Below are 23,779 nucleotides of genomic sequence, written 5' to 3'. Positions count from 1 at the left end.
AGGTTGGGTATACACGTTGTACGTAGGTACCAGTGAGGCGTCGAGCTGAGCAGAAAAGAGATACACTGCTACGGTTCAAAGTACAGGACGATAACCCGCCTATCATGCCTCCGTCCTGACTAATTCCGAACTCAGGGGCAGAAGTCAAGGCACCCCGATAACAAAACTGCAGACTCCGAACAGCGTGACTTCCGTAGCGCATCGTCCACAAGAAAATAGAACGGTTCGGTTCGTGCCTTCGTACGTACGTTGTGTCTGCATTTAGAGCGAACATACGGAAGAAGGGAGACTGATCTGACTCTTCAGCTAGTAAGTAACTTCACTGATATCCTAGTCCTAGAGAGCTTTTCTTACACATCGTACACTCGCTGAGAAACTTGAACCCGTCAAGTTTTTCACCACTCTCGTTACGTATCAATCCCCGGTGAATCACTTTGAATTTTGAACCAACCGCTATGTTCGCACATGTTTTACTACTGGAGATGCGGTATAAGTCAGATGCAAGTTCAAATCTTGAGCAGGTTGTTGTCGCTTTAACAGAATGGCTAATAATAGTTTCGTTGCGGATAGGTTCGTTTTTCATTTTAGTCAGCGTGAATACCTGCAGTTTTATCATTCAACTCGTTTTGATACGCAGATGTATCTCCGTTATTTCATGGAAAAGTGACTTGCGTATTCTGGAATTAAATAAACACGGTAATCCCCCCGCAAATTGAGTATTAGGATATCTGGGTTTTCTATGGTTTCGTAGAAGTCCGGATAATCTAGAGACTTGATTCTCGTGACACGTGGTTAGATTCACTTTGAATGAATTTCCAGCAAACAACTCACAGCTCCGGCAGTTTCTTTTCTTGTTACTTTATAATTTGATATCGTTTATACATGAATATCAAACTCCTTGATTTTTATTTAACTATTACGGTTTTATCATCCACTCTCTTTGGGTCTTTGGTAAAGGTCAAACTTTATTTGCAAGAGATGTATGTTTAAATAACCATTTATAATCTACGCCTGTAGAGCCCACAATCTATGCCCACAATAATGCATCACATCATGGCTTTCACATGTGATGATTAGGCCCAAGAAAATGAAGAACAATATTGGTGTTCATCAAAACGATATTGTTATTTGATTTGTTTCTCCGTTCGAAATTCGGCCACAATACTGTTGTAAATTTCTCTACGTGAAACCGAGCCTCTAAAAGATATGTTTGATATAGTTAGTTCTGCTAAATGTGCTGTGATAAGATTTAACCGCCTTGCTGGCCGGATTTCGGCTATTATTTCTTAACAATGATAATGGTTTCTGTAGCAATTAACTAAATGTCAGTCGAAGTGAAAAGTACGAGATAAAGTTCACGTATATTCGGAACAAGCCAAACGCGCATCGTTTGGAGGGTAAAAAGAATCAATAAAATCGATCGCCTGCGGTACAACCCTAACAAAATTGTAAAAAGAAACTGCTTACATAGTATCCCAATAAAAAAGCAAAAGAGAACAGCCACCGTAGTAACGATTTTGCAGGAAATACTAGATATTTACTGAACAAAATTGTCTGACGTGAAGTTGTCTCTCTGATTGGTGTAAAAAAGGAATTCAGGAAAGGCTGATCAGCTGTTAGGATGAATGTTGCAAAATTATTGATAACGTTAACGTAAAGCTGGTTCCATATTACCTTACATATTATAATAAGCCAGTTTCCAGCAAGATGCAGACAAGGTCTACGCGATAAAGGAATACTTACTGCCTCCGTGCGATGAAGACAAGAGACAACCACATCTCTGTATCTTCAAGGCGCTCGCCACTGCAGTTATCGCATCCTGCACCATAACCGTCTCCCGTACCACAGAGCACGATGTATACTGAACTTAAACCAGACCTCGAAAATGCAGTGTTACAGTCGCACCTGGAGGAATACCTTCCCTACGTGGGAGGTGCAGCCGGAGCTCTCGTCCTGACCGGGGTCGCCGCGTACTTTGCTTCACGTCCAACACCGGAGCGACCGCTCGTTCCTCTTGATGCTCAGGCCAAGGTTCTTCCGGTAAGCAGTAAGACATCCGTTAAGAAAAATTTTCAACTCAACTTAATAACGTCGAGCAGAGTAGCCGTCTCTCAGTTTTATGACAACATACTCGTACCTCTATAGCGATGTTCCGTCCGTTCTCTCCTCGTTTCACAAGTTTGGATAGCTTTACGCAAATGGAGGGATTCTGGTTAGGGATTAAATTGTTCCATCACATGAAATGAAGCGAATTTAGTGAATTTCTCTCTGGATGCAGTGCCCTGCTCTCCCAAGATGTAAATAGTGGAATAGTCCATAATTCTACCAGTTCCTCCGCAGCCTGCGTATTCGATGAATATTTCGGTGTTTATGTACAGTAACCCGCAATGCTTGCGAAATATCAACTGTGAAATCGGAGCGGATGAACCCTAAACACGTCAGGAGCGTTATAATATTTCAATTATACTCAGTGAGAATGTAGGGCAACACCCCGGTGAGAAGTTCGTGTAGGATGTTTAGCTACTCTTAAGACTTTTTCAGAGTATTTCTGGTCTCGTTTAAACACGTTGGCTGAGTTCTACGAAAAAAAGCGCAATCCTTCCGCGAAATGAAACATAATTCAGAGTTATCATTGTGCAGAAGTTATTGAGGCAATGCCTCGCAATTGGTACTCGGCATAATGGTTCTGTGTATGGAACTTGGTGGCCGCTAAATATAACCCGAATGAGTATAGACGGGAAATTCGAGAATCATTTGAAGTGTATTTTTATATTCATCCAGCCGTTTTAAATCAAAAAATAATTCGTTGATACTTTTCTATCAGATTAAACATTGAGCTTTGAGGCTGAGAACAGATTTTTGAACTAAAATTGGTGTCAAATTGTTGGCTTTAAATTGTCTTTACAGCTAAAATGGTGAAGGAATGTTCAATAAATTTGAGATAAAAGCTTTTCACCGAAGAAAACATCGTTCAGGGGACCAAAAGTTAGACGTATCGGGAGGGTAGAGCAGGTCGTGTAACCGCGAAAGCAGCGGCGTTTAGCCATCTTCCTAGGGGTGAACATTCTCTAAACGACGAGATCCCCGGGTCCGGCGTTCCCTCGTGCGATGCAGAGTAAACGTACTTACTGGCGGTAAAATAAAGCAGCCGTTCCTCGCGATGCGACGCGACGCGACGCGACGGTCCGAAATGTTGGCAGGATCCCGCGCTTCCCCATCTGCTCTCGGGTAGTTGTTAGCTGTATTTTAACATCGGGATAAGTAAGTCAGGTGATGCAGAGATTACGCCTGCGTCGCGAGGGCCCAGCTCTCGACGTCTCTTAGAGGGGATGGCCTCCGACGGGGAGAGTGTTTACCGTCGAAGCTGGCCCTCGTCCAATAAGTTCAGCGTCGCCAGCGTCCCTCAATATGCGAGCCTATATTTAAATGGCCGAGAGTTTAAGTCGCTCGCTAGTCTCTTCGAGGGGAGGGAAGGACGAATGAGACGCGGACCGCGTGACAGAGCTTGGAGATACTCGGGGGAAAAGAGGCATCTTCGCGAAGCAACCCCGTTATTCGCCGGACCAGGAGACGGTAGTCACGGTGTGGTGCAGGTGTCGTGCAGTTCATATTGTGTACCTGGAGGAAATTTTCATATCCGCGAGTGCTTGGAAGGTTCAATCGAGGCCTCGAGGGCGGTTCTCTGAGTGCCTGGTTCCTTTTCATACGAAATGATACGAAGTCCGATAGACCTTAACGAGCAGTCGGAGATACTCAAGGTTACTTGACGAGCTACATTTTTATTCGCCAATGTTACCGCACCCCGATACGTCGATTCGTCTATTTTTCGCGTCATTTGGAAAACTTTTGCAGATATTGCATCACGCGTTTTGCATTCTTGATGGTATCCGCCTCTGGCCCTTTCGCGAGCAAATATGCATCAAGGACTCGCGTTGTACCGGTCGGCATCTGTACTTGAAACATTCTTTCGTACAGTTGACCTTGCTACGTGTAAATTTAACACTTTTGAAGAGGTTCCAGAAGAAATGAGACAACCTTACCTAGCTACCGTATGATTGATGATTGGTCTGTGAAACCACGCGATTTATTCAAGAAAAATAGAAGAACAAAGCTGCCGATGAGGGAGAAAATAGTGAAAACTAAAATGAGGCAAAAGCGCCGTGGCCGGTTGTTTAACATCATCAAAGTGATACTGTATACTTGCAAATTTGATTGGAATTTATGCGGCTTGTCTATGTGATTGCAATGTATAGACTTTAGAGCGAGCCAAAAATTAACACGGGAATCGTTATCTAATCAAAAATAGGAAAATCATCCGTCTGTTTGTCTCGGGCTACACAGTACTGCTTCATGCTATATTTAGTGTAGTGCTTTGCCGATCGGTTACGCAATATCGGATATAATTTAAGTTTGGGAAACCTTTGGTTTCAGGGTGCTGAGCTTGTCAGAGTGTCAAAATTCTACAAGGACAGCAAGGATGGCAAATTCGTCAGCTACATTCACGAGGACACAAGAACTCTCTACGACTCATTCCGAAGGGGTGCTAAAGAGTCTAGTAAGTCTTCATTAAACCTGAACCAATTTTTAATCAACCACTCAAGCTTGACGTCGACCACGCCCACTTCCTCTTCACCGGTGTAAGCGCGACCTTTGATGTATTGCGTGTGTTAGAATTGGTCAATAAACTATGTTACGATAAACACGAATAATAGTTCAGACGTGATGTGTCGCATTAAACGACATACGCAGACGAGTATCACTTTTAAACGTTTGTAATTTTTATAACAATTCTACAATCCTTCTGTGTGAATGTCCATTAATAGTTAAGTATTGGCTTTTTTTTATTGCTCCAATGGCATCTGTATATTTAACAGAAGGAACGTTGACAGTTGTAATAATTGACGACTGGTCACGTGGTCAGCGCGTCTGTTTTACAAATGGAATATTTTCAATTAAAAAACTCTGTTCAATCGAATTTCTAAGCTGGACTGAGTGTCTTAATTTATAAACGATTCGACAGCGATGACTCGGTCTAATTAAACAAATAATAACAGTTCTGTTAATTTTACTTACCAAATTTTCAATGCGAAAAGATGGGTTGCACAGTTTGGCAAGTTTGATTCAAACCACTTATTTCAGACTTATATTAAGATAACATACGGAGGACAGGTGGTCCAAGGAAAAGCTCGCCAAACAAAAATATCAGTCAATAAATAGATTTTCCACGATTAGATAAGCTTATGCTTTTCTCAATTAAGCTTGGGCTCTCTCTGTTGCTCATTCTTTGACAGTTGAAATTACCTAAATTCAGTCCATAATCCTCGAATATATCTATTTTGATTTGTATATTTCGAGGGATAGTTAGAGCTAAGTTAAAGCCAGCGTACCGCAAACCCCAAGATTCGCAAGGTTAGAAGAAATAACTAACATTTTCTGTAAAACAAATAAGAAAAATATAAAATACCAAGGCCTGACTGGTCGTCGAGACCGACTAGGTGCACCGTATGTTACATATATTTTCGTTCGCAGATATTGCCAAGTTCGCATTTTGTTGACAGACAATGGGCCATGCCTTGGATGGCACGAAGGAAAAAATAAACCTTATCAATGGCTGCACTACAACGAGACGTTGCTGCGCGCGAGGAACTTGGGCTCAGGATTAATCGCCTGCGGTCTTGTTCCCGGACCTCAGACATTGATAGGACTCTACAGTCAAAATTGTCCCGAATGGGTACTCACAGAACAGGCATGCTACAATTACTCCTTGGTGGTCGTACCTCTCTACGACACCTTGGGACCGGACGCCTGCGCCTACATTATCAACCAGGCAGAGATCAGTTTGGTAGTTTGCGAGGACGACAAGAAGTGCAATCTTCTGTTGGACAAAGCACCGAGGTGTCTCAGGAAGCTGGTTGTAATGAAGGACATCAGACCCGCCACGAAACAACGGGCGAAAAACCGAGGCGTTGAACTCCTGAGGTTCGACGAGGTCGAGCGTCTCGGTTCCCAAAAGGACTACCCTGAAGTACCTCCTCGTCCAACTGACCTTTGCACCATCTGTTACACATCCGGGACGACGGGGAATCCTAAGGGTGTCATGCTGACCCATCAAAATGTGGTAGCCGGCGTCTGCGCTGTGCTCCTTCAATTCGGGGACCACAGGCCCACCGCCAAGGACGTTATGATCAGTTTTCTTCCTCTGGCACATATGCTGGAACGGTGCTGCGAGAATGGAATGTACATGGTGGGTGGCGCGGTGGGCTTTTACAGTGGAGACATCAAACATTTGACGGAGGATATGAAAGCTCTAAAGCCGACGGTGATGCCCGCCGTTCCGAGACTACTCAATCGAATCTATGACAAGGTGAGATTTAGTTAAAAGCTCTACGGCAAGTCGGGTTTCTATTTTCGTCGTTATTCACAGATTTTGCCGCTACGACGGAAATTCGTTTTATATGGCTGATGATAGTTGGACTAAAACGTTGCGTGATTTAATAGTTTTCAGAACGCTTTTGCGTATATAATAAAAGCAAACAAACGGAAGTGTTAAGAGCTTTCGACTTTGCAGAGAAACGAGCTGGTTTTTTGTCGGTGTGAAAATACACGCCTGCCCTGTAAATATTTTTACTATGGAATCGATTAATGCGAATTTTTCCACAAATCAATTGATCAAGTTGCACGTAAGTTGTTGGCTGACCGCACGCTTATTTATCTTTCCTGAACGTCGAGATGCAATCAAAGACTTTTTGATTTACGATCATATAAGAGCCCAACATTTGATTGCGGATTATACTCAACGAAGCTTTCACCCAGTCCCAACATTTCCGATACTACCGTTTCCTTTATAGCAATTTTTATCCAAGGCTGAGGAGTAAAGTTTCTTCAAAAGGTTCAGTAAATAGATATATATTTATGTAACACTATAAACTCCGGCGGCAGTATACTCGCACATCGTATCCAGTATACATATACAGACAGATTTATCACCCACCACTATATAAACAGTTTCCTCGTTCCGTCACTCAACTAGAGTACACTTCAAGAATAACTAAATTTGACAGGTAACAGCAGAACTCCAAGGCTCGTTTCTTAAACGGATGCTATTCAACATGGCCTTGCGAGCGAAGGAGTCGGAAATCAAGAAGAGCATAGTAAGGAACAACAGTTTTTGGGACAAGGTCGTCTTCAAGAAGATACAGGATGGAATGGGAGGACGACTCAGATTGATTATGGTGGGCTCAGCGCCTTTGTCGGGAAACGTTCTTACCTTTGCGAGATGCGTTCTGGGATGCCTGATCGTCGAGGGTTACGGGCAGACCGAATGCTGTGCCCCAATCACCTTGACCGTCCAGGTTAGTCAATGTCGTCCTATGCGTGCACTCGATCCGTCGATGAATCCGTTGGAACGATAGCTCGTGTACGAGAAGAGCGTGGAAAGGTCAGAAATCAGGTTTACGCACCAGCGTTCACGTTGCGGCTATTTCTATAAACAGCACCTGGAATGCCATGAAATTTAAAATTAGAGCACAAGTTTTCTCATTCACCAAATTCACTGCCCAATGGGACAAGAGCTAAAAATACGCCAGTCCCATTAAACAGCCATTAATTTACGCAAGATCCATTTCAAGTAATGAACACATTTTTATGATTTTGTACTTCGCGAGTTATAAATCATTTCAGGACAATTATGCTATCTAATTAAGATCATACTTATTCGACAATCCCAGCTGAATGATCAGCATAGCCGAAGTTGTTTGAACAATTTGAACACTTGATTATCGTACGGAGCGGTACAGTGTACAATTGGAAAACAAAACTTTTATCGCAAATGTAACATATCGGTAATTGAGAAATGGTGTTTGAAATAATTTGCACAATGATCCCGTATTTCTTTATCTTCTGTGCAGGTTTAAAAAATTAAAAATCGATAAATCGATAGTGATATCAATTCGCGCTAACGCTATTACTCCATCCATTTCGGGGATTCAATTACGAGTAACTTAATTCACAAGACGCTGACATTGTTGATTCAATAAACCGTCGAAGGGTGCTATCGCGAAAACAACCGCCAGCCACAAACTATTCACCCTGCTCTTGCTATACTTAGCCCATTAACATGTGGCCTCTGTAAACATAAGGAAATTATTCATGCTGCACTCAGTCTGGCTAATTCATCTCTCCACCCCATTGCGGTCATCATTATTTTTATCGCTGGCATAAACGCCTATTAGTTTTGAAACAAACGAAAACTCGTGTGTACATCCGCATTCTCATCATATTCGTACTAATCTTGTTATTTATTATTGATATCTAATTCTGTTACGTGCAAAGTAACATGTAAGCTCGACACGTGTGTAAAGCTGACGCAACAAGAAGTGAGTAACTATGGCCACAGCCACTGTTTGTCGACTATTTGTAAAAACTTGTAATTTATCCGCGATGAAACACCGTCACACTTTGCGTTACTGATCGGCAAATTATATATATCAGCGTCGACTATCATCCTGACTCACGCAGTAAATTCATCTTACAATTTATTCCCACGTGCGTGGTTAGGGTCAGCGTCGGCACGTCTTTTCATTAATAGCTTTTGATTGAGCCGCGACGCTTAATTTAACTTCAAATTTACCAGTCAGCTTTATTCCATCTCAAGCAGTCTCTCCGCCACAAGCCCCTGCAATTATTAATATAATGCACCGGCGGATCGGTAGGCTACATTAAATTTCAACGATACAACAACGAAAAGTTCTATTTTTATAATATTTCCGAGGCGACAAAAATATTATACGCAGCATAGATATTCTGGGTTTGTTCTATAGGATAATCAAAAATATACCTACAATATTTAAGCTTCTAAGTTTGTTGGGCACATATAAAAATTATCTAAAAAATCGACAGCTTATTTTGCAATCATTGTGCGTATTGACGCCATCCGCACAAGACAAATGAACACACCTATAATTATAATAAACTAGAGTCTAGACAAATGGACGAAAATTTGTACCATTAAAAGCCGGAATATTCAACCGCCAATTTTTTAATTTTCATCTAAAAAATCGTGTAAACCTTGAAAAATTACTGTACGGGTTTGCATTTCAAATAAACCTTCCGAAAAATTGCGTAGAGAAATTCGTTTACATCCTGATTCGAACGACTCTGCGTAAATACTGAATTACGTAAATTTCCTGCAGCTGGCATAGCGCACGAGTAAAATCTTGAACTGAAACGGATGCCTCGATACGTGAGGCGTTCCTATTTACTCACATAACAACACAATATATTGATTATATTAACTCGGTTCATAATTAATACGCGCAGGCAAGATAGGCGATAATGTGTAGCGCGTATTATAATATCAAGTATTTTATGAAGTGCTTTTGGATATGTATAAGTGTACCAGAAATTTTTGATGCTGTGTAACAAATAGCGTACATATTTCACCACCTGAAACACGTGCTGCGAACCAAATATATCTTCACTTCAACGTCATACTTACATGCTTATGTGAATCTATGTTTAGTAGTTTTCACCCATAACCAAATGCTCGTATTAAAGTACAATAAAATGGTAGCATTGATTCCAGTTTATTTTTGCGATACGTTAGAACTTTTAATAGCGCGTGAATACCTGGTCGCTGTATTGAAGTGGCGACATAAACCTGACGGTATAACAGCCGTAGCGGTTTATTTTATCAACACCGATTCAATTCTTGCAATCAATTTAGAGCACGCACACTGTACACACGTTGAGATATAACGAAATCACCGTGTCGGTATTTTTATTATTATTTATTTTATTTATTTTTTTCTTTTTTTTTTTTTTTTTGCGCCTCCGAATTCCATTGGCATATAAGTATTGGATGTGTAAGCAATACACAAATAACGTCGTATCGGAGTCCAAAAATAACAAAGGGGTGATCGTAGTGGTCAGATGACGCGATCAAATGACAATGAAATGTATTGCGACAACTTGTAACTAACTTTAAACAAATTAAACCCTCTCGAGTCAACAGCGAACGTTGTTCATCAATTGTTTTCTTTTGAAGGGTGACCACGTGCCGGAGCACGTGGGACCGCCGGTCGCCTGTTGTTGCGTGAAACTAGTCGACGTACCAGACATGGAATATTACGCCGTTAGCAACCAGGGTGAAGTTTGCGTCAAGGGTACCAACGTCTTCGCCGGGTACTTCAAGGACCCCGAAAAAACTGCCGAAGTTATCGACGAACAAGGATGGCATCACACAGGAGACATCGGCATGTGGTTGCCTGTAAGTTTCAAAAAATCGCGTTCAAATTAGTAAATTGTAGTGTAATGATTCGTGCTGAGGAAAAACCGTTATTCCACGATTTTGAATTTCCACCGTGGATTGAATTTCAAAAATACTGTGATGGCGTTACAGTATGGCATGAAAAATATAAAAAAATTGTATCTACTAAATCTGGCGATTATTTCGTTGACTCAACCGAATCTTCTTGCATTTAAAACATTTTTTTCGCCATGTATGGCCATCGCCAAAATTGGTAAATTCAACAACAACGTTTTCTCTGTGTGTATAAACGCAAGATTACCACATAATTTTGTTATTCCTTCCCCAGAATGGCACGCTCAAGATAATCGACCGTAAAAAACATATCTTCAAATTATCACAAGGCGAGTACATCGTCCCTGAAAAAATAGAGAACATATACATCCGTAGCCAGTATGTCCACCAAGTCTTTGTTCACGGTGAATCGCTAAAGTCCTGCGTCGTGGCGATTGTTGTTCCTGACGTTGACGTCGTGAAATGCTGGGCATCCGAGAACAGAATTCCCGGAACGTTGAGCGTCCTCTGCGCGAACCCAGAGGTAAAACGGCTTATCCTCGACGACATGCAGGCCTGGGGAAGGGAAAGTGGCCTCAAGTCCTTCGAACAGGTTTGTTTGAATATATCCGTACTTAATTATAGTATAAAATGGCAAGAAACTTAATTATTTATGTGATAATTCATGGTACACACCTTACAGTTTTGAGATTATTCGAGACTCTAATGACGTTTGATACGTGAATTTTTTTAGGTGAAAGACATTTACCTGCATCCAGACCCATTCTCAGTACAAAACGGCCTTTTGACGCCAACGCTGAAAACGAAACGACCGCAACTCAAAGCATACTTCAAACCTCAACTGGAAGATCTTTATCAGCATCTGGCTTGACCGAAGTGACCTCCGGTCTTCAATTATTAATTAACAATTGAACCGACTCGCTCCGGAACGATGAACCACGCCTTCTAGACCAAAAACGCTATTGTCAACACTTGATACACATTTATTACATCATTTTCACCAATACATAGTCTTGAAAGAGGAACACTAAATAAGCTATTAAGATATTGATAATATTATAAATAATAAAACAGGTTATTGTTAAACTTGTCTGGTTCCTTCTTCCTTCAAGATGTTGACCGGCTCCTTTCTGTACGTACGAAATATTCAACTCTTCTATTATTTCAATTCCTCTAACTCAATCCTCGGTGTATCTGTAATATACATACATACATTCACACATACCTGCTTCGTTAGTTGAAATTAGCCTGGGTGAACCAAACCGGTAGAGATCCTTGAAAGATCGTGCTATTAATATACATGATCAAACGACGAAGTGGAACAAATTTGAAAATATTAAACAAGTAAAAATAAATCCACTCAACTCTGTTACTATAATACTTGAGTGGGCTAATTGACGCGTTGAATCGATTAAATTTGATTAATGCATATTCGCATGGAATACGTTAAAATAAAACGATCTAACGATAAATGTTCTATATGCGTAACTAGAATTCATTACAAATGACAGATTATTTGCTGCTTCAGTAATTCATCGACGATTTTGTGAAGGATGGGTGTTTACAGTTTGTACAAGATATGTAACATGTATCTAATAAATCCCAGCTGCGTTTAAACAAATTTTAAGGTAAGCAAATTTTCATACTTGTCATATATAACATATACATACATATAGGTATATTGCTATATACATATATGCGTAGAAATGTAGGGAATGCAATGAAATATACGAAGTTCTACTAAAAATTTTTAGTCATCACATTTTCAATTTGCTTCTTCGCGATGTTTTGTTCTACACATTTTTCTAGAACACCAACTAGCATGGAAGGCAATGACTGTATTGTATATCTTTCTACTTTTTTACGTTAGAGGAAAAATATAAGAATCAGATTACAATATGTTACCCAACTATTTCAAATAAAGACAGGTGAAATGTCAAAAATAATTGCTTCAGTGAGTTACTCCAATTACATCAGTGAGTTATTAATTTAATACTTACACTTTGCAAATAGGTCTTCATTATATCTACATTAAATATGTTTACAATCAATGGTATTTTAATAAATTAAAATTAGTTTCACCACCTGCTGTAACGAATTCGATATCTGGTCGATTCAAGAACACACACCAGTGATGCAAGACGAGAATTGAAATAACACGAAGTAAGGTTGTTTACACATCAAAGCGTGGTTGCTACAAATGTATACCAAATTCATTACAGTATGCAGGTCTACATGTTTCGAACTTTGGCAATAACCCAAGACGAAAATACATAAAACAGCATCCCCATGTTATCTAAAGTGTAGTAACTATCAAATGCGACAATAGGTATATAAATAAGTGATATAAATAAAAAGTATGGCAAAGTCGCATATTCAAGAACTCTGTGCAAGAATCAGATGTCCAAAAATAGGCAGTGCATTATAGAAATCTTCTTCAATTTCGTTTTACCTATATATACAAATCTAGGCGAGCTATGAAAAACCCTGATCATGCATCACGCAAATCGAGATATTATAGATGACCTCAACAATCGCAATCCCATATGTATTTCAATATTAAAACGGTGGAATGAAGGTACATTCGGCATATTAATTCCTAAACAAGCTAGTCAATGCGACGTTTAAGCTTGTATTAAATCGAACAGATAAATTGAAAGATAATTCTGTAGAAACCGCGGCAAACTATTTTGGCACGACCTACTTGTAAGCCTGCTGATTGTTGATTAGCGACTTAATTTAACTTCAATAAACGTAGATTTTATACTGGCGGAGAAGTTATTACGTTAAGTAATTATCATTAATGTTACTTGATCTGAAAGATGCGTGACACCGTGTTATATTGTACATTTAACCCTTAGACTTGAAGCTATAATATACTACGAAGCATGCCACTATTGTTAGTACGAGGGCAACAATTGCAAGGGCTATCCTTTGTTGAACAGCCCTGAAAATCATCCCCGATAGCAATCGAGATCCTCGTCCGAGCTCCGCATCAGTTTCTCGTAACTAAAAATACATATTTACGGTCAATAAATGCTGATAATTGTAGGAGGTTGGCACTTAATTATTCAGAAATCCAATATACCAACCCTTCCTCTAGTTCTTTGTATGGTTTCTCTCTGATCATGAAGATCTTTTAGAACCTGAGAACCAACCTCTTCACTTTCCAAAACCATGCGGTAACCGTTTTGCAAGTTTCTCCCTGTTCTTTCTATCCTATCAGAATTATCTAGTAATCTCTGTCTTTGATCTATTGTTATACTGGTATCCCACGATTCGTCTCTACCCCCCTCAGCTCCTCCATCGTCCTTAGGTCGTTTAGCGGACTGAAATTCTTGATTCAATCTCTTTAGTTCTGCTCTATGACTCTCTACGCGACCCCTAAGTCGATCGCGAGCTGTGCCACTCATTCCCCGTACCTCCAGCTCCATTTGCTCAAGCTAAGAAAAGGAGTCAAATAAAAAATGAGTTCAATTAAACAAGATTCTTGTTACGTTTTCACGTAGTTTGGGCATCGTCACCTGATAAAAACACGGTAAATATCTTCCTTACCAACTCTTGAGCCTCCTCAACTTGCCGGTCAACATCTTGAACGAGCGCCCTTTTTTCACCTGTGAATTAAATCATGGATGACGTATGCGTATCACCCGAGATGTGATTTGTATCGATTATCATTTGTCGCAAGACCGCTAGATAGCGACCGTTTGTCACGTCACAATCACCGTATTTATATAAACTCAACGTTAAAATAACGTGATTATTTCAAGGTACACAACGAAAATATCCTTACCGCTATTCACTATCGCGATCCTACTTATTTTAGCGGTGATATCAGCTGTCAAAACAGCGTATTGTTGCTCGTAGTTGTCAACGAGCGTCGCCATCTTTATTTTTAGTTCGAAAACTCGACACCCTCGAGATCGACTGCGGCGCTAACGACACCGTTAACGAATCGTCTACTGCGTAAAACGTCGCTTCCTTTTCCGGTTAGGTCCGACAAAGGTTTGTCCGTATTTTCATGTATTTATTAAATATCCAAGTTTGTTCGAATAATCGTGCGATTATGCGTGCACCCAGTGACTCCCGGATACCCTTTCATGTTTAATCATGTATATCGTCCACATATTTATTGCCACCTTTAAACGATCGTACTTTATTTTACAGAGCCAAAATGGTGCAGCGACTCACCTATAGACGACGGCTGTCGTATAATACGAAAAGTAACAGGAGACGTGTGTAAGTGTTTTCACATATCAAATTGCCTCAAAGCTATTATTCCCCTAAATATTCCCGCTTGAATAAGTACACATACGACGGTTAAACTCATCGTTAATATAAGATTTTCTCTTGTCCGTTTAAGTGAGGTTATGTTTTGGTTATCGCTACCCGTTTCTCTTGAGTCTATCCACGTGCGTACGACAGTTATTGTATCGACCTTAACACGGCTTTTTCTGTTGAATATTAAGGATGGGTTTTGTTGACTAAATTTACGCCAGACCTAGCAAATGATGTTTTCTATGGAACAATTTTACATCACCTATCATATCACTTGTGATTTATCGGCTTCTTTCTTACAGCGTTCGTACGCCTGGTGGTAAACTTGTTTACCAGTACCTGAAGAAACCTAAGAAGATCCCAAGATGTGGACAATGCAAAGATAAACTTAGGGGTATCCAGCCTGCCAGGCCAATGGAACGCTCACGTATGTGCAGGCGCAAAAAGACAGTAAAGCGTGTCTACGGCGGTGTCCTTTGCCACAAATGTGTCAAGGAAAGGTGCGTAGTCGTTAACAGACATGACCGAATTTAAAAAGACTCAATCGTACACATTATTAAGTATAAAAGATACTATAGTCAATCTTTCCAAACTCAATAAACTATCACCAATTTTAACTAATATCAAAGTCTATGCAGCCTTGATGCAAAAATGTCGCAGTCAGTGTAATTCTACATGTAACTTGAAAAAACTTTTTGATTTCATGTGAAAACAACTCCAAGAAATTTATTACTGCGATTCGTAGTAATTCAATTATCAAAATACATTTCTGGGCATCATTGTTGCGCAAAATCAAACTTTTTTGGACATTTGTATTTGGTAATGCATGTAGAATTGTGCTGATTATGGTATTTTCAAATCAGTGATGGCGTAATTTTGATAATAAGTCAAAATAAATGACGTTTTACACAGCTGATGAAAACTGACTATAACAACCTCTTAACCTAATGACTATTTGTCATTTGAAATATTCCACCAATATTATAGAAAATTCTATAATTACACACACGCTATATTATCTTGCGTAAAAATTTCACAATAAATTATTTTCATAATTTATAACCCTTATGGTCAAGTTTTATATCAAAGCTTGGTTCGGTATTGCAGTTACCTGCCTAACTATTGAAGTTAGGACATAATGTTTTTTACACATACTTGCCACTTCGGTTCATTATTTGTTGTTTACTCTTACTGAATATTACTCAATCTCAAATTCGTAGTACGGTGGTGATTGTATGTAATAAAATCATTAATAACATTTTAGTCTACATTTCTTTACTGTGTTTCAGAATTTATTTATTCAGATGATGTTTTTATCAACAGCGATTGATTTATTTTACTCTGTTCACTTGATCTCGCATAATTTCCGTAGTTCGATTCTAATCAGAATATAGGTTCATATTTTCACATTTTTGCTTGAATTGAAACATCGAAACGAAACGTAGAATCCCAAGTTGTAAATACTACTGCGTTTACTTTAATGTGGTGTTTTTTTGTTTTAGAATCGTTCGTGCGTTTTTAATCGAGGAACAGAAAATCGTCGTGAAGGTAATCAAAGCTCAACAGGCTTCCAGCAAGCCCAAGAAGACCGATAAATAAGCTGTTCATCTTTTATTAAACGAAAAATAAAATTAAAAAAAATCTACTGACGTGGTTTACTTTTTTGCCCTTTATAATTGTATGTACCACGGCGTTCCATACCGGTGGCATGCTACGTCGTAATTTGTAGTTACTTAAGGAGAGCTACTAATGAACATACACGCGAAGAGGGAGATGCAATCTCGAACCTTTTCACTAAATATTGTCGCAAGGTATTATTTTTTTCTGCAACACATTGGGCTCCCCTAAAATTTACGTACACACTACCAAAATCGTTACCCCTATTTCGTACGTATCTAGATGGCTTAATTTTACGCGAAATAAATATGCAGATGTGTTAATACTTACGACACTGTACGATACTTTGAAAGATTTGCCTCGTTTTATGTCGAATACTATGTTTACACGCATATGTTGTAAGAAACTAGTGAAATTACATCCTGAATTCTGAGAAAAACTGTTCTAATATTACGTCTACTCACTGTAAGCATATATACACGATTTTTTGAAGTCGCTGGTGATTTAATTGAGCATGTTTCCACGATGTCACGTAATCCAGTGTACAACGACGAATTAATGAATTAATGATCAGCAAACGCGTTCTGCGCAAAAGCACGTGGAGGAAATTGCAATTCACAACGCTTATTGTGAGTCTGAGGTAACTTCTTGATAGAAAAATTTGCTGTATGTCACGATTAGTTCTTTGAATTAGTGAGGTATATAACAATAGCAAGTCCGACTCGCCCGTGTATAATCGGCACGATATGTCTATCAATTAGTATTATCTTCGCAGTATTGTAACGCGCACAACGAATTGTCACACGTCACGATAGATTTGTGCTTCCTACTTCAACCTATTGTTATTCATTCAGTCACTAATTTCAAACTTATATACATGTGAACCGCGATGTGATACGTGTTTCAGGGAATAGATAATCCAATGAGTTCAATGTCGTAAACTTTCGGCGCAGCCGTTTTGCTCTAATTTTAGATTTCTATTTAAGATTGCCGGTCTGAATGAGAATTACTCTAATTCTATCGCGAGACAACTTAATCTCAAGCCCTCAAATTACTGTTTGTAATTTGAATGTTCATAATCAGTTCGTTTACTCCAAGATATTGCATAATTATCGATATATTATTATATGCACCTAGTTCTGCTCTTTTGCACATACGCCGTAAAATTGCATACAAAGTGTATCCCAGCCTCTGACCAGTGCAATCTCGACCAAGAGACAGCTGGTGAGACGTAAAAAAATTATAAAAACTTGATACGATTCATTCCAACTCCATATTAGAAATCTTAGACTCTGTGTACTTCTGCCCTCAGAACTCGCTGTATGCGTGCCGCACGCAGCATCTGGCCGAAAAAGGAATTGATACCAAGTTTGAATCAAGACCAAGGAGGTTTTGCAACAGAATCAAAGAAACCCCACACTCGTAGAGCGATTTCGTTAGCGGGATTTTCACTTTTTACCATTCAAGCGATGCAAATTTTTGCTAATAGCTTCATCGTACAGAGCGATAGAATATTTTTAAATAATTCGCACAAACGTACAACAATTTTAGAGGTAACAATTGAAATTTCTTACAGCTACCGCGGGAGTTATTCGCAGCGACTGGCAAAGGTTCGCCAATCCCTTACTCGTAAATTTTATCCTTGATTCCGTATATAGTTGTACTCTGAGATCATTGTACTCCAATTATGGGCAACAAGTGTTCAACCCGTTCCGGAGTGTGTATAAACGACTATATACCTATAACTACAACTGGAATTTAACCAGCCTGTTTCTTATTTGTACGACAATTTTATACCAGACGTCTTGTTACATTTCCAAATTCAGTATGTACATACATACAACATCCACACATACGCACCTGTAACAACATGTTAGGTCAACATTCTTTTACTGTACCAACTTCGGATGCAACGAAATATCCTGTACATTCACCGGTGACTTTCGTAAAACTCTCGTCAAAAACCTGAATCGATCTAACTCCGTAATGCAACTTTTCCCGTAGTTTGTATGATAAGTGAAATTGAAAAATGGATATTTTATAGCGGGAAAGTTGTCGGAAAAGATGTGGCTAGTCTAAAACCCGCCTTCTCGACTCGAGTGTCGAAAAGTTGACAGTATATTTCTCAACGCAATTATAACAGCCACACTTCAAATTCGTCTGGCCTGTAAAACTGCGTTATCGAAGCTTGCAGGGGGCGTATAGTAATTTATTCCTCAGTCGAATAATTAGCCCTTTGTTGATCAGTGTGCGTAGTCAAATCAGCCATAACGGGCAATGCCGGAGTTACGCCTGACGCGTTTATGCTGTTTATAATATAATATAGGTATAATATAATACGTACATACATACATGCACGTGGGAAGAATTTCATTCGGAATTTTTATCGGATATTTATGAGACGGGATATGTCATGCGATACACCTCTCAAACAAATATTAAAATACAACCCGCGCTGTGATTTTGAATTCGTATAACCAGTCAATCCTCGTTCTAGGCCTTTCCAAATTTTGTAATTAATTGTAAACACGTACAATATAGAGGATCATAAAAGCAAGTGGGCTCGCAGTATGCCCGTGTATCTCGGTTTTAAGAATGTGCAAATGGACGTTTCTAATTTAAAGCAGTAAATATATAAAAAGAACAAGACCAGACTCAACAAAAATAAGAAAAATAGGTTGAAAATTGAGAACTTTACGACTGTTTGAAAATAAGAACGCCACTGTCTGGGATCACCGTTGTGACATCTTTTCCTTGCGTCGGTTTGCCTAGACGCTGGTATATTGTCGTTTTTCTGTTATATTTAAAATCTTTTGACGCATGCTCTTTCATCCACGATTTTCGTCGAGTTATTTTTTGCCATCCACACTTATTCGGTCCGGTTGTTGATACACGGTATAATTTTCTACACGTTCATTTTTAAAAATCGAATCTGCGGGCCTCGCATGCAAAACAACAACTTCGGCACGCCGCTGTTATCTTACAGAATCGTGTGCTTGTAATGAGTCAACTTTCGTAAACATAAGTTTCTAAAACTCATTTATAATCACCGCGTACATGATTTGGACACCTGAGAGAGTATGCACGTACCTATACATATAGACATGTGTAATATATACGAAATCCTGATTTGCCGGAAATTCCAAGAATCAAACTTACGGCGTGGGCAGCGTTAATAGTTAACACATGTTAATTTTGTGACATATATAGATATAATATGTAAACAGTATACACATTATAAAATCACCGTCTACGACCCACACCTTAAAGGTTTCATCAAGATTCCGTTATCATTACAGCCGCGCATAAAATAATGACGCTAATTTTATTTTTTGTTAACATTTTTTTATCTTTCACTTTTTTCTTTTACTTCAATTTTTAAAAACGTTCCTCGACCAATCCCTCCAAAAATATTTATATCCACCTTTTCTTGCAATAAAATTTCCACTTCCTTTACTCTAATTCTCAAACACTCCGCGCTCATTACCCGCCGCATACATTATAATTGACACGCGTTACTAACACGGTTGAGTGAAGATCTTGCGGTTTATCGTTATAGGTCCTCGCATAATATCCCTACACATAACACCCGCCTACGCATATGTATAGCATATGTCCGTATCTATCTTTAGGAAACACGTGGCACGCCGTCGCTGGATGAAACCAAAAAACGAATACAAAAAATGTAACAACAACAGCAACCAAAAAAGCAGGGCGGGAGGGGGGTTTAAAAGAAAAGCAGAAAAAACTTAGTCGACAAAAAATCTACACATAATATGCATTTCGTTAAGTCACCAAAGTAAATCTCCATGACTAGTGGATAGCGCAGACCATTTACAACGGAAATTGAGAAACCTGAAAAAGTTTGTTCAGGCTCGCCGACAGATAGCAATTGCAAATATATCCTCGCCTTGCGCGGCTGCAAAACCCACTGTCTGAAGATAGGTGTATGCACTTAGTGTAGGTACAGATGTAGTCACAGTGTCGCAATACATCTCTAGGTATTTATAACGAAAAGACGTACCGCGACGAGGAAGTTGTACCCACGTCGCAAACATGTTTAGAGTATGATAACCTCGGCGCAAGTTACAGTGCATTTTACCTCATTAATGAGAAATATAGTTAAGGAATGAAATCTCAGTTACTGCACACTATATCAACACGATAAACGTCCCACGTCCGAGACGACGTTACGTATCGAACGGTTGCAGAAATTGACACCCGAACGAATGATCGTCCGCGCGAATTTTTCACAGTCCGCAATTAAGAGAGTTGTAATGGTATAACATAAACCACCACCGCGCGTCGTCGAGTTATTTTGCTTGCGATGTTTATAAATATAATCGTTACTTAGCCCCTGACTTATAGTCCCTGAATCCTCGTCTTCGATGATACTCGTCCAATTTCATTTATCGTTAGACTCACAATCAGAGATCACCAGAACAAGGAGACGAAAGAGCGGAGAACGAGAAAAATGGCAGCTGAATTTCCAAAGAAAGTATAACTTTTAAAATCAGACATCTACTACGTCGACGAAAGAATAGGAAAGAATTTTGTTAATTCTATTTCCTCTACGTACAATTGGACACACGTATATGACGCGTAGCGTATGATTCAACTTTGTCTATAAACGGTCACGCGCAATTCTCATCGTTGGACTTGTAATGTTCAATCTATATGATGTACATGTCCTCACATGTCTTGCGGCTATACTGTCAGAGCTGTCTCTGCCAGTTCCATTTATGCCTACTTAAGTTGGTAATAATTTACAATTGATCTCGCTAATCTTTCAATTAGTTAATGCTCGTTCCAATCGTGCGCCCAGTTAACACCCTCGCCTAGACTACGTAAGACCCGCAGCTGATGGTTGTAACTTACGTACCTTATACCTTGAATATATGGGCACGTAATGTATATACGCAGTGAGTTACAGCGTCGATTTACAATGTGCTGTAAGCCGGTATACGCGAATATGAGGAGAAATATTATTGTTTTACACCGTACAATTCTGAACAAAAATATTGGTGGAGTAAAACGAGTTTTTGTCGCTACAAATGAGTAAAAAGAAGAAAAGAAAACACTTACAGTTACTTGCATAAACGAAGTTTCATCCGCGTTGATGAGCTTTTCTTTGTTTCCCATGAAAATTGTCCGGTCCAGTGCCGAATCGTTAACTTCCTCTGGAGGACGTTTACCTGTAGCATAAAAAAATTCATACGCATTATTACAAGATATATAAGTCGTAGATGTGATAAATATCAAGATTCATATCGCATCAGAGATAAGTTGAACAAATTGGCATGTTCTTGTAGCACGGTTTTATTCTCAAAGTCGACACAAGTATAATTGTACCCTGTAATTCGTGTCAATAATCGGTCACGTATTTTTCCACGATGTTTTTTTTTTTCACACTGCACTGTGTAAACGATGTGTGAGTCTAAACATTAGTATGACAAGTTGGCACGCCAGTTAAAATAATCCGCAAGTACAAAGGTCACTGTCGAACTCGCGAGTCGTTCGCAAACGAGCGATTCGAATTCATGTAATTCGAACTGAATATAATTTCATGTGAAGTTAATTCCCTGTTACGAGCCCGTACAGCGATGACAGGGATGGTGTACGTACACACGTGCATACCCATCCTGCATACGAGTGTCTAACTATAACGTTATGTATATAAGCTTATGCCATAGAGTAGCGTAATATATACTGTATGTAAGCGGGATGAAACTGTATACAATATAATATAAGCAACGGGTATACGTATATATACATTATACACGTATGCACGAGGAAATTACATACGGCGTTAAATTCTTTCTTTCCATGATACGTATTATTTTGTATCATATCGTATAATACCGCGCGCAATATTAATGCGGTAGCATATTTATGCCGTTTCCTTCGTGTCGCAGTTTAATTTATAGTTATAAAGAGTTCTAACAGCGTGCAATCGGGCGTAATTTGCCGTACGGGCAGAACGGCATGATTCCTATAATTTTGAGAGCTTGTGTTTGACAAAATAACAAGTGGGTGGGTGCCGGTTTTCACACCCGACGCGCGGCGGGGCTTCTCGGCTGAAGGAAAAAAGGGCAGAGAACACGAAACCGGTGTCGATGGATCTTTGTTATACGGGCTCTCTCCCGTCTCATGCCTCGCCTGACTGCAGGGGCGAACAAACTTTTTATAGAACCCCGAAAAGAAATTTTACCGCCTCGGTTCGGCGGCTGCGGCGAAGTAACCCGTGGAGTAATACAAAGCGGAACGATTTTCAGAAATTTCATTCCCGCATCTGCAAACAGCTGAGGAATTCACTTCGCGTGGAACCATTTTTTATGTGTACTTAACTGTAACACAAACGATATTGTCGGTGTACACAGCAAAATCAACGTGAAATCCTGATACACAAGTACACAGCGATTGCTGCGAGTATAATGTCTTATCTTAACTAGTTTCCGATATGAAAGTGTTTAAACCGAAATCTGAGTTACCGATTTCCTTCCACGCTAGTCGGTGGGCTCGGTTTTATTCAAAGGCAGGAAAGCGATAAGCCGCCTGCAATCCCAGCATTCTCTATGTTACATACACCAACTTCAGTGTGTAATATAATGTATTATTCAATATTTACGTTTGCCGTTCGATACGCAATCAGCTGAATCACGGTACACAGTGGAACGAATGGCTAGTCTCTTCTAATAACCAATCATTTGGGTAATTCTGGGAAAGGAGGGAGATAACTCTACTCAGATACATCTTCAAATAACGGCTTTGTCTTCCAATTTTTTATTTTTTCATGTCACGGCGTGCAGAAAGGATGAGACCTGCGGATTCTGGTAACGATTCTAGCCCACATGAACGCCTACTACTTTCCAACCAAAGATTTGAGTTTCTAAATTTTTTACACGCGTTTAAAGTTTTGAAAAACAGGTTTTCTACTGGGATCTCCTAAACTATTAATTGTACAGAAAAAAAGTTGTATAACTTTTTGTAGGTCTTAGAAGGACGAACAATTTCGTTTTTGGAAAATTAAAATCGGTCAATTAGTTCTCTTGTAAAAAAATAAAAACCGGCTGAAATGGCCATTTCTTAATTAACTAATTACGAGTCCAATAATGCATGTATGGCTTTAGGAATCTCGGAAAATATGTCTCTTTGGGCACTCAAGAAGCTCGCAAAACCGGGGCTCGGTCGGATAAATAGTTTGTGAGAAAAGCTATTTGTTATGAAAAAACCGACTTTTCTTGCAAATAAAAAAAAAAAATATCTGGTTCATCCATCTGATGACAGCAGCAATGATAGTCAAATAGAATTTAAGGACGAGATCAAAGTTGATTTAAGTGACGAGAGCGATGATGAACCAGAGGTGCCAATAAAAAGAACTCGAGCGAACAGCGTAGAATACGTAGACTTGTAAATATTGATTGTAAAGAATTGTATCTTTAAGAAAACATTGTTAATATTTAAGTAAAAATGTCTGTAGCTATTATTTAGTACATTAAATATAAAAATATTGTAACATTCGTGAAATGAAGAAAAAAACGTGTTTGATTTTTTTGCAACGTT

At 39.3% G+C, this 23,779-nt stretch overlaps 3 protein-coding genes across 5 annotated transcripts; 2 read left to right on the top strand and 1 right to left on the bottom strand.

Annotated features, from left to right (window-relative positions):
- The first annotated feature begins 168 nt into the window (after positions 1 to 168).
- Positions 169 to 11,407, top strand: LOC107219419 (long-chain-fatty-acid--CoA ligase 5). 3 transcript variants are annotated; one of them, XM_015657634.2, is made up of 8 exons: positions 169 to 309; positions 1,704 to 2,040; positions 4,432 to 4,555; positions 5,559 to 6,364; positions 7,062 to 7,352; positions 10,046 to 10,267; positions 10,596 to 10,913; positions 11,055 to 11,407. In XM_015657634.2, exons 2-8 carry the CDS (start codon positions 1,855 to 1,857, stop codon positions 11,190 to 11,192), a joined length of 2,085 nt encoding a protein of 694 aa, XP_015513120.1. In that variant the 5' UTR covers positions 169 to 309; positions 1,704 to 1,854; the 3' UTR covers positions 11,193 to 11,407. The 3 variants fall into 3 exon arrangements, with proteins under 3 accessions (XP_015513120.1, XP_015513121.1, XP_015513122.1); XM_015657635.2 differs by having other exon boundaries at positions 171 to 309; positions 1,892 to 2,040; XM_015657636.2 differs by lacking the exons at positions 169 to 309; positions 1,704 to 2,040 and adding an exon at positions 3,438 to 3,758.
- An 864-nt stretch (positions 11,408 to 12,271) lies between these two features.
- On the bottom strand, positions 12,272 to 14,242 carry LOC107219441 (vesicle transport through interaction with t-SNAREs homolog 1A). The gene is made up of 4 exons (XM_015657665.2): positions 14,115 to 14,242; positions 13,877 to 13,935; positions 13,414 to 13,764; positions 12,272 to 13,330 (listed from the first exon to the last, which is right to left on the bottom strand). The coding sequence occupies exons 1-4, from the start codon at positions 14,206 to 14,208 to the stop codon at positions 13,172 to 13,174; spliced, it is 663 nt and encodes a 220-aa protein (XP_015513151.1). The 5' UTR covers positions 14,209 to 14,242; the 3' UTR covers positions 12,272 to 13,171.
- A 13-nt stretch (positions 14,243 to 14,255) lies between these two features.
- Positions 14,256 to 16,244, top strand: LOC107219442 (60S ribosomal protein L34). The gene is made up of 4 exons (XM_015657667.2): positions 14,256 to 14,326; positions 14,489 to 14,560; positions 14,902 to 15,099; positions 16,102 to 16,244. The coding sequence occupies exons 2-4, from the start codon at positions 14,496 to 14,498 to the stop codon at positions 16,196 to 16,198; spliced, it is 360 nt and encodes a 119-aa protein (XP_015513153.1). The 5' UTR covers positions 14,256 to 14,326; positions 14,489 to 14,495; the 3' UTR covers positions 16,199 to 16,244.
- The last annotated feature ends 7,535 nt before the right edge of the window (positions 16,245 to 23,779 follow it).

This window comes from Neodiprion lecontei, chromosome 1, assembly GCF_021901455.1.
Source record: "Neodiprion lecontei isolate iyNeoLeco1 chromosome 1, iyNeoLeco1.1, whole genome shotgun sequence".
Lineage (NCBI taxonomy): Eukaryota > Metazoa > Arthropoda > Insecta > Hymenoptera > Diprionidae > Neodiprion > Neodiprion lecontei.
This window is presented reverse-complemented; position numbering and strand designations above follow the sequence as displayed.

Coding starts and splice junctions, on each gene's coding strand:
- LOC107219419 (XM_015657634.2), top strand. CDS start 1,855: ATGTATACTGAACTTAAACCAGACCTCGAAAATGCAGTGTTACAGTCG. Junction 2,041..4,431: donor CTCAGGCCAAGGTTCTTCCG/GTAAGCAGTAAG, acceptor CTTTGGTTTCAG/GGTGCTGAGCTTGTCAGAGT. Junction 6,365..7,061: donor TCAATCGAATCTATGACAAG/GTGAGATTTAGT, acceptor TAAATTTGACAG/GTAACAGCAGAACTCCAAGG.
- LOC107219441 (XM_015657665.2), bottom strand. CDS start 14,208: ATGGCGACGCTCGTTGACAACTACGAGCAACAATACGCTGTTTTGACA. Junction 13,936..14,114: donor GATCGCGATAGTGAATAGCG/GTAAGGATATTT, acceptor TTTAATTCACAG/GTGAAAAAAGGGCGCTCGTT. Junction 13,331..13,413: donor TACAAAGAACTAGAGGAAGG/GTTGGTATATTG, acceptor ATGTATTTTTAG/TTACGAGAAACTGATGCGGA.
- LOC107219442 (XM_015657667.2), top strand. CDS start 14,496: ATGGTGCAGCGACTCACCTATAGACGACGGCTGTCGTATAATACGAAA. Junction 14,561..14,901: donor AAAAGTAACAGGAGACGTGT/GTAAGTGTTTTC, acceptor TCTTTCTTACAG/CGTTCGTACGCCTGGTGGTA. Junction 15,100..16,101: donor CACAAATGTGTCAAGGAAAG/GTGCGTAGTCGT, acceptor TTTTTGTTTTAG/AATCGTTCGTGCGTTTTTAA.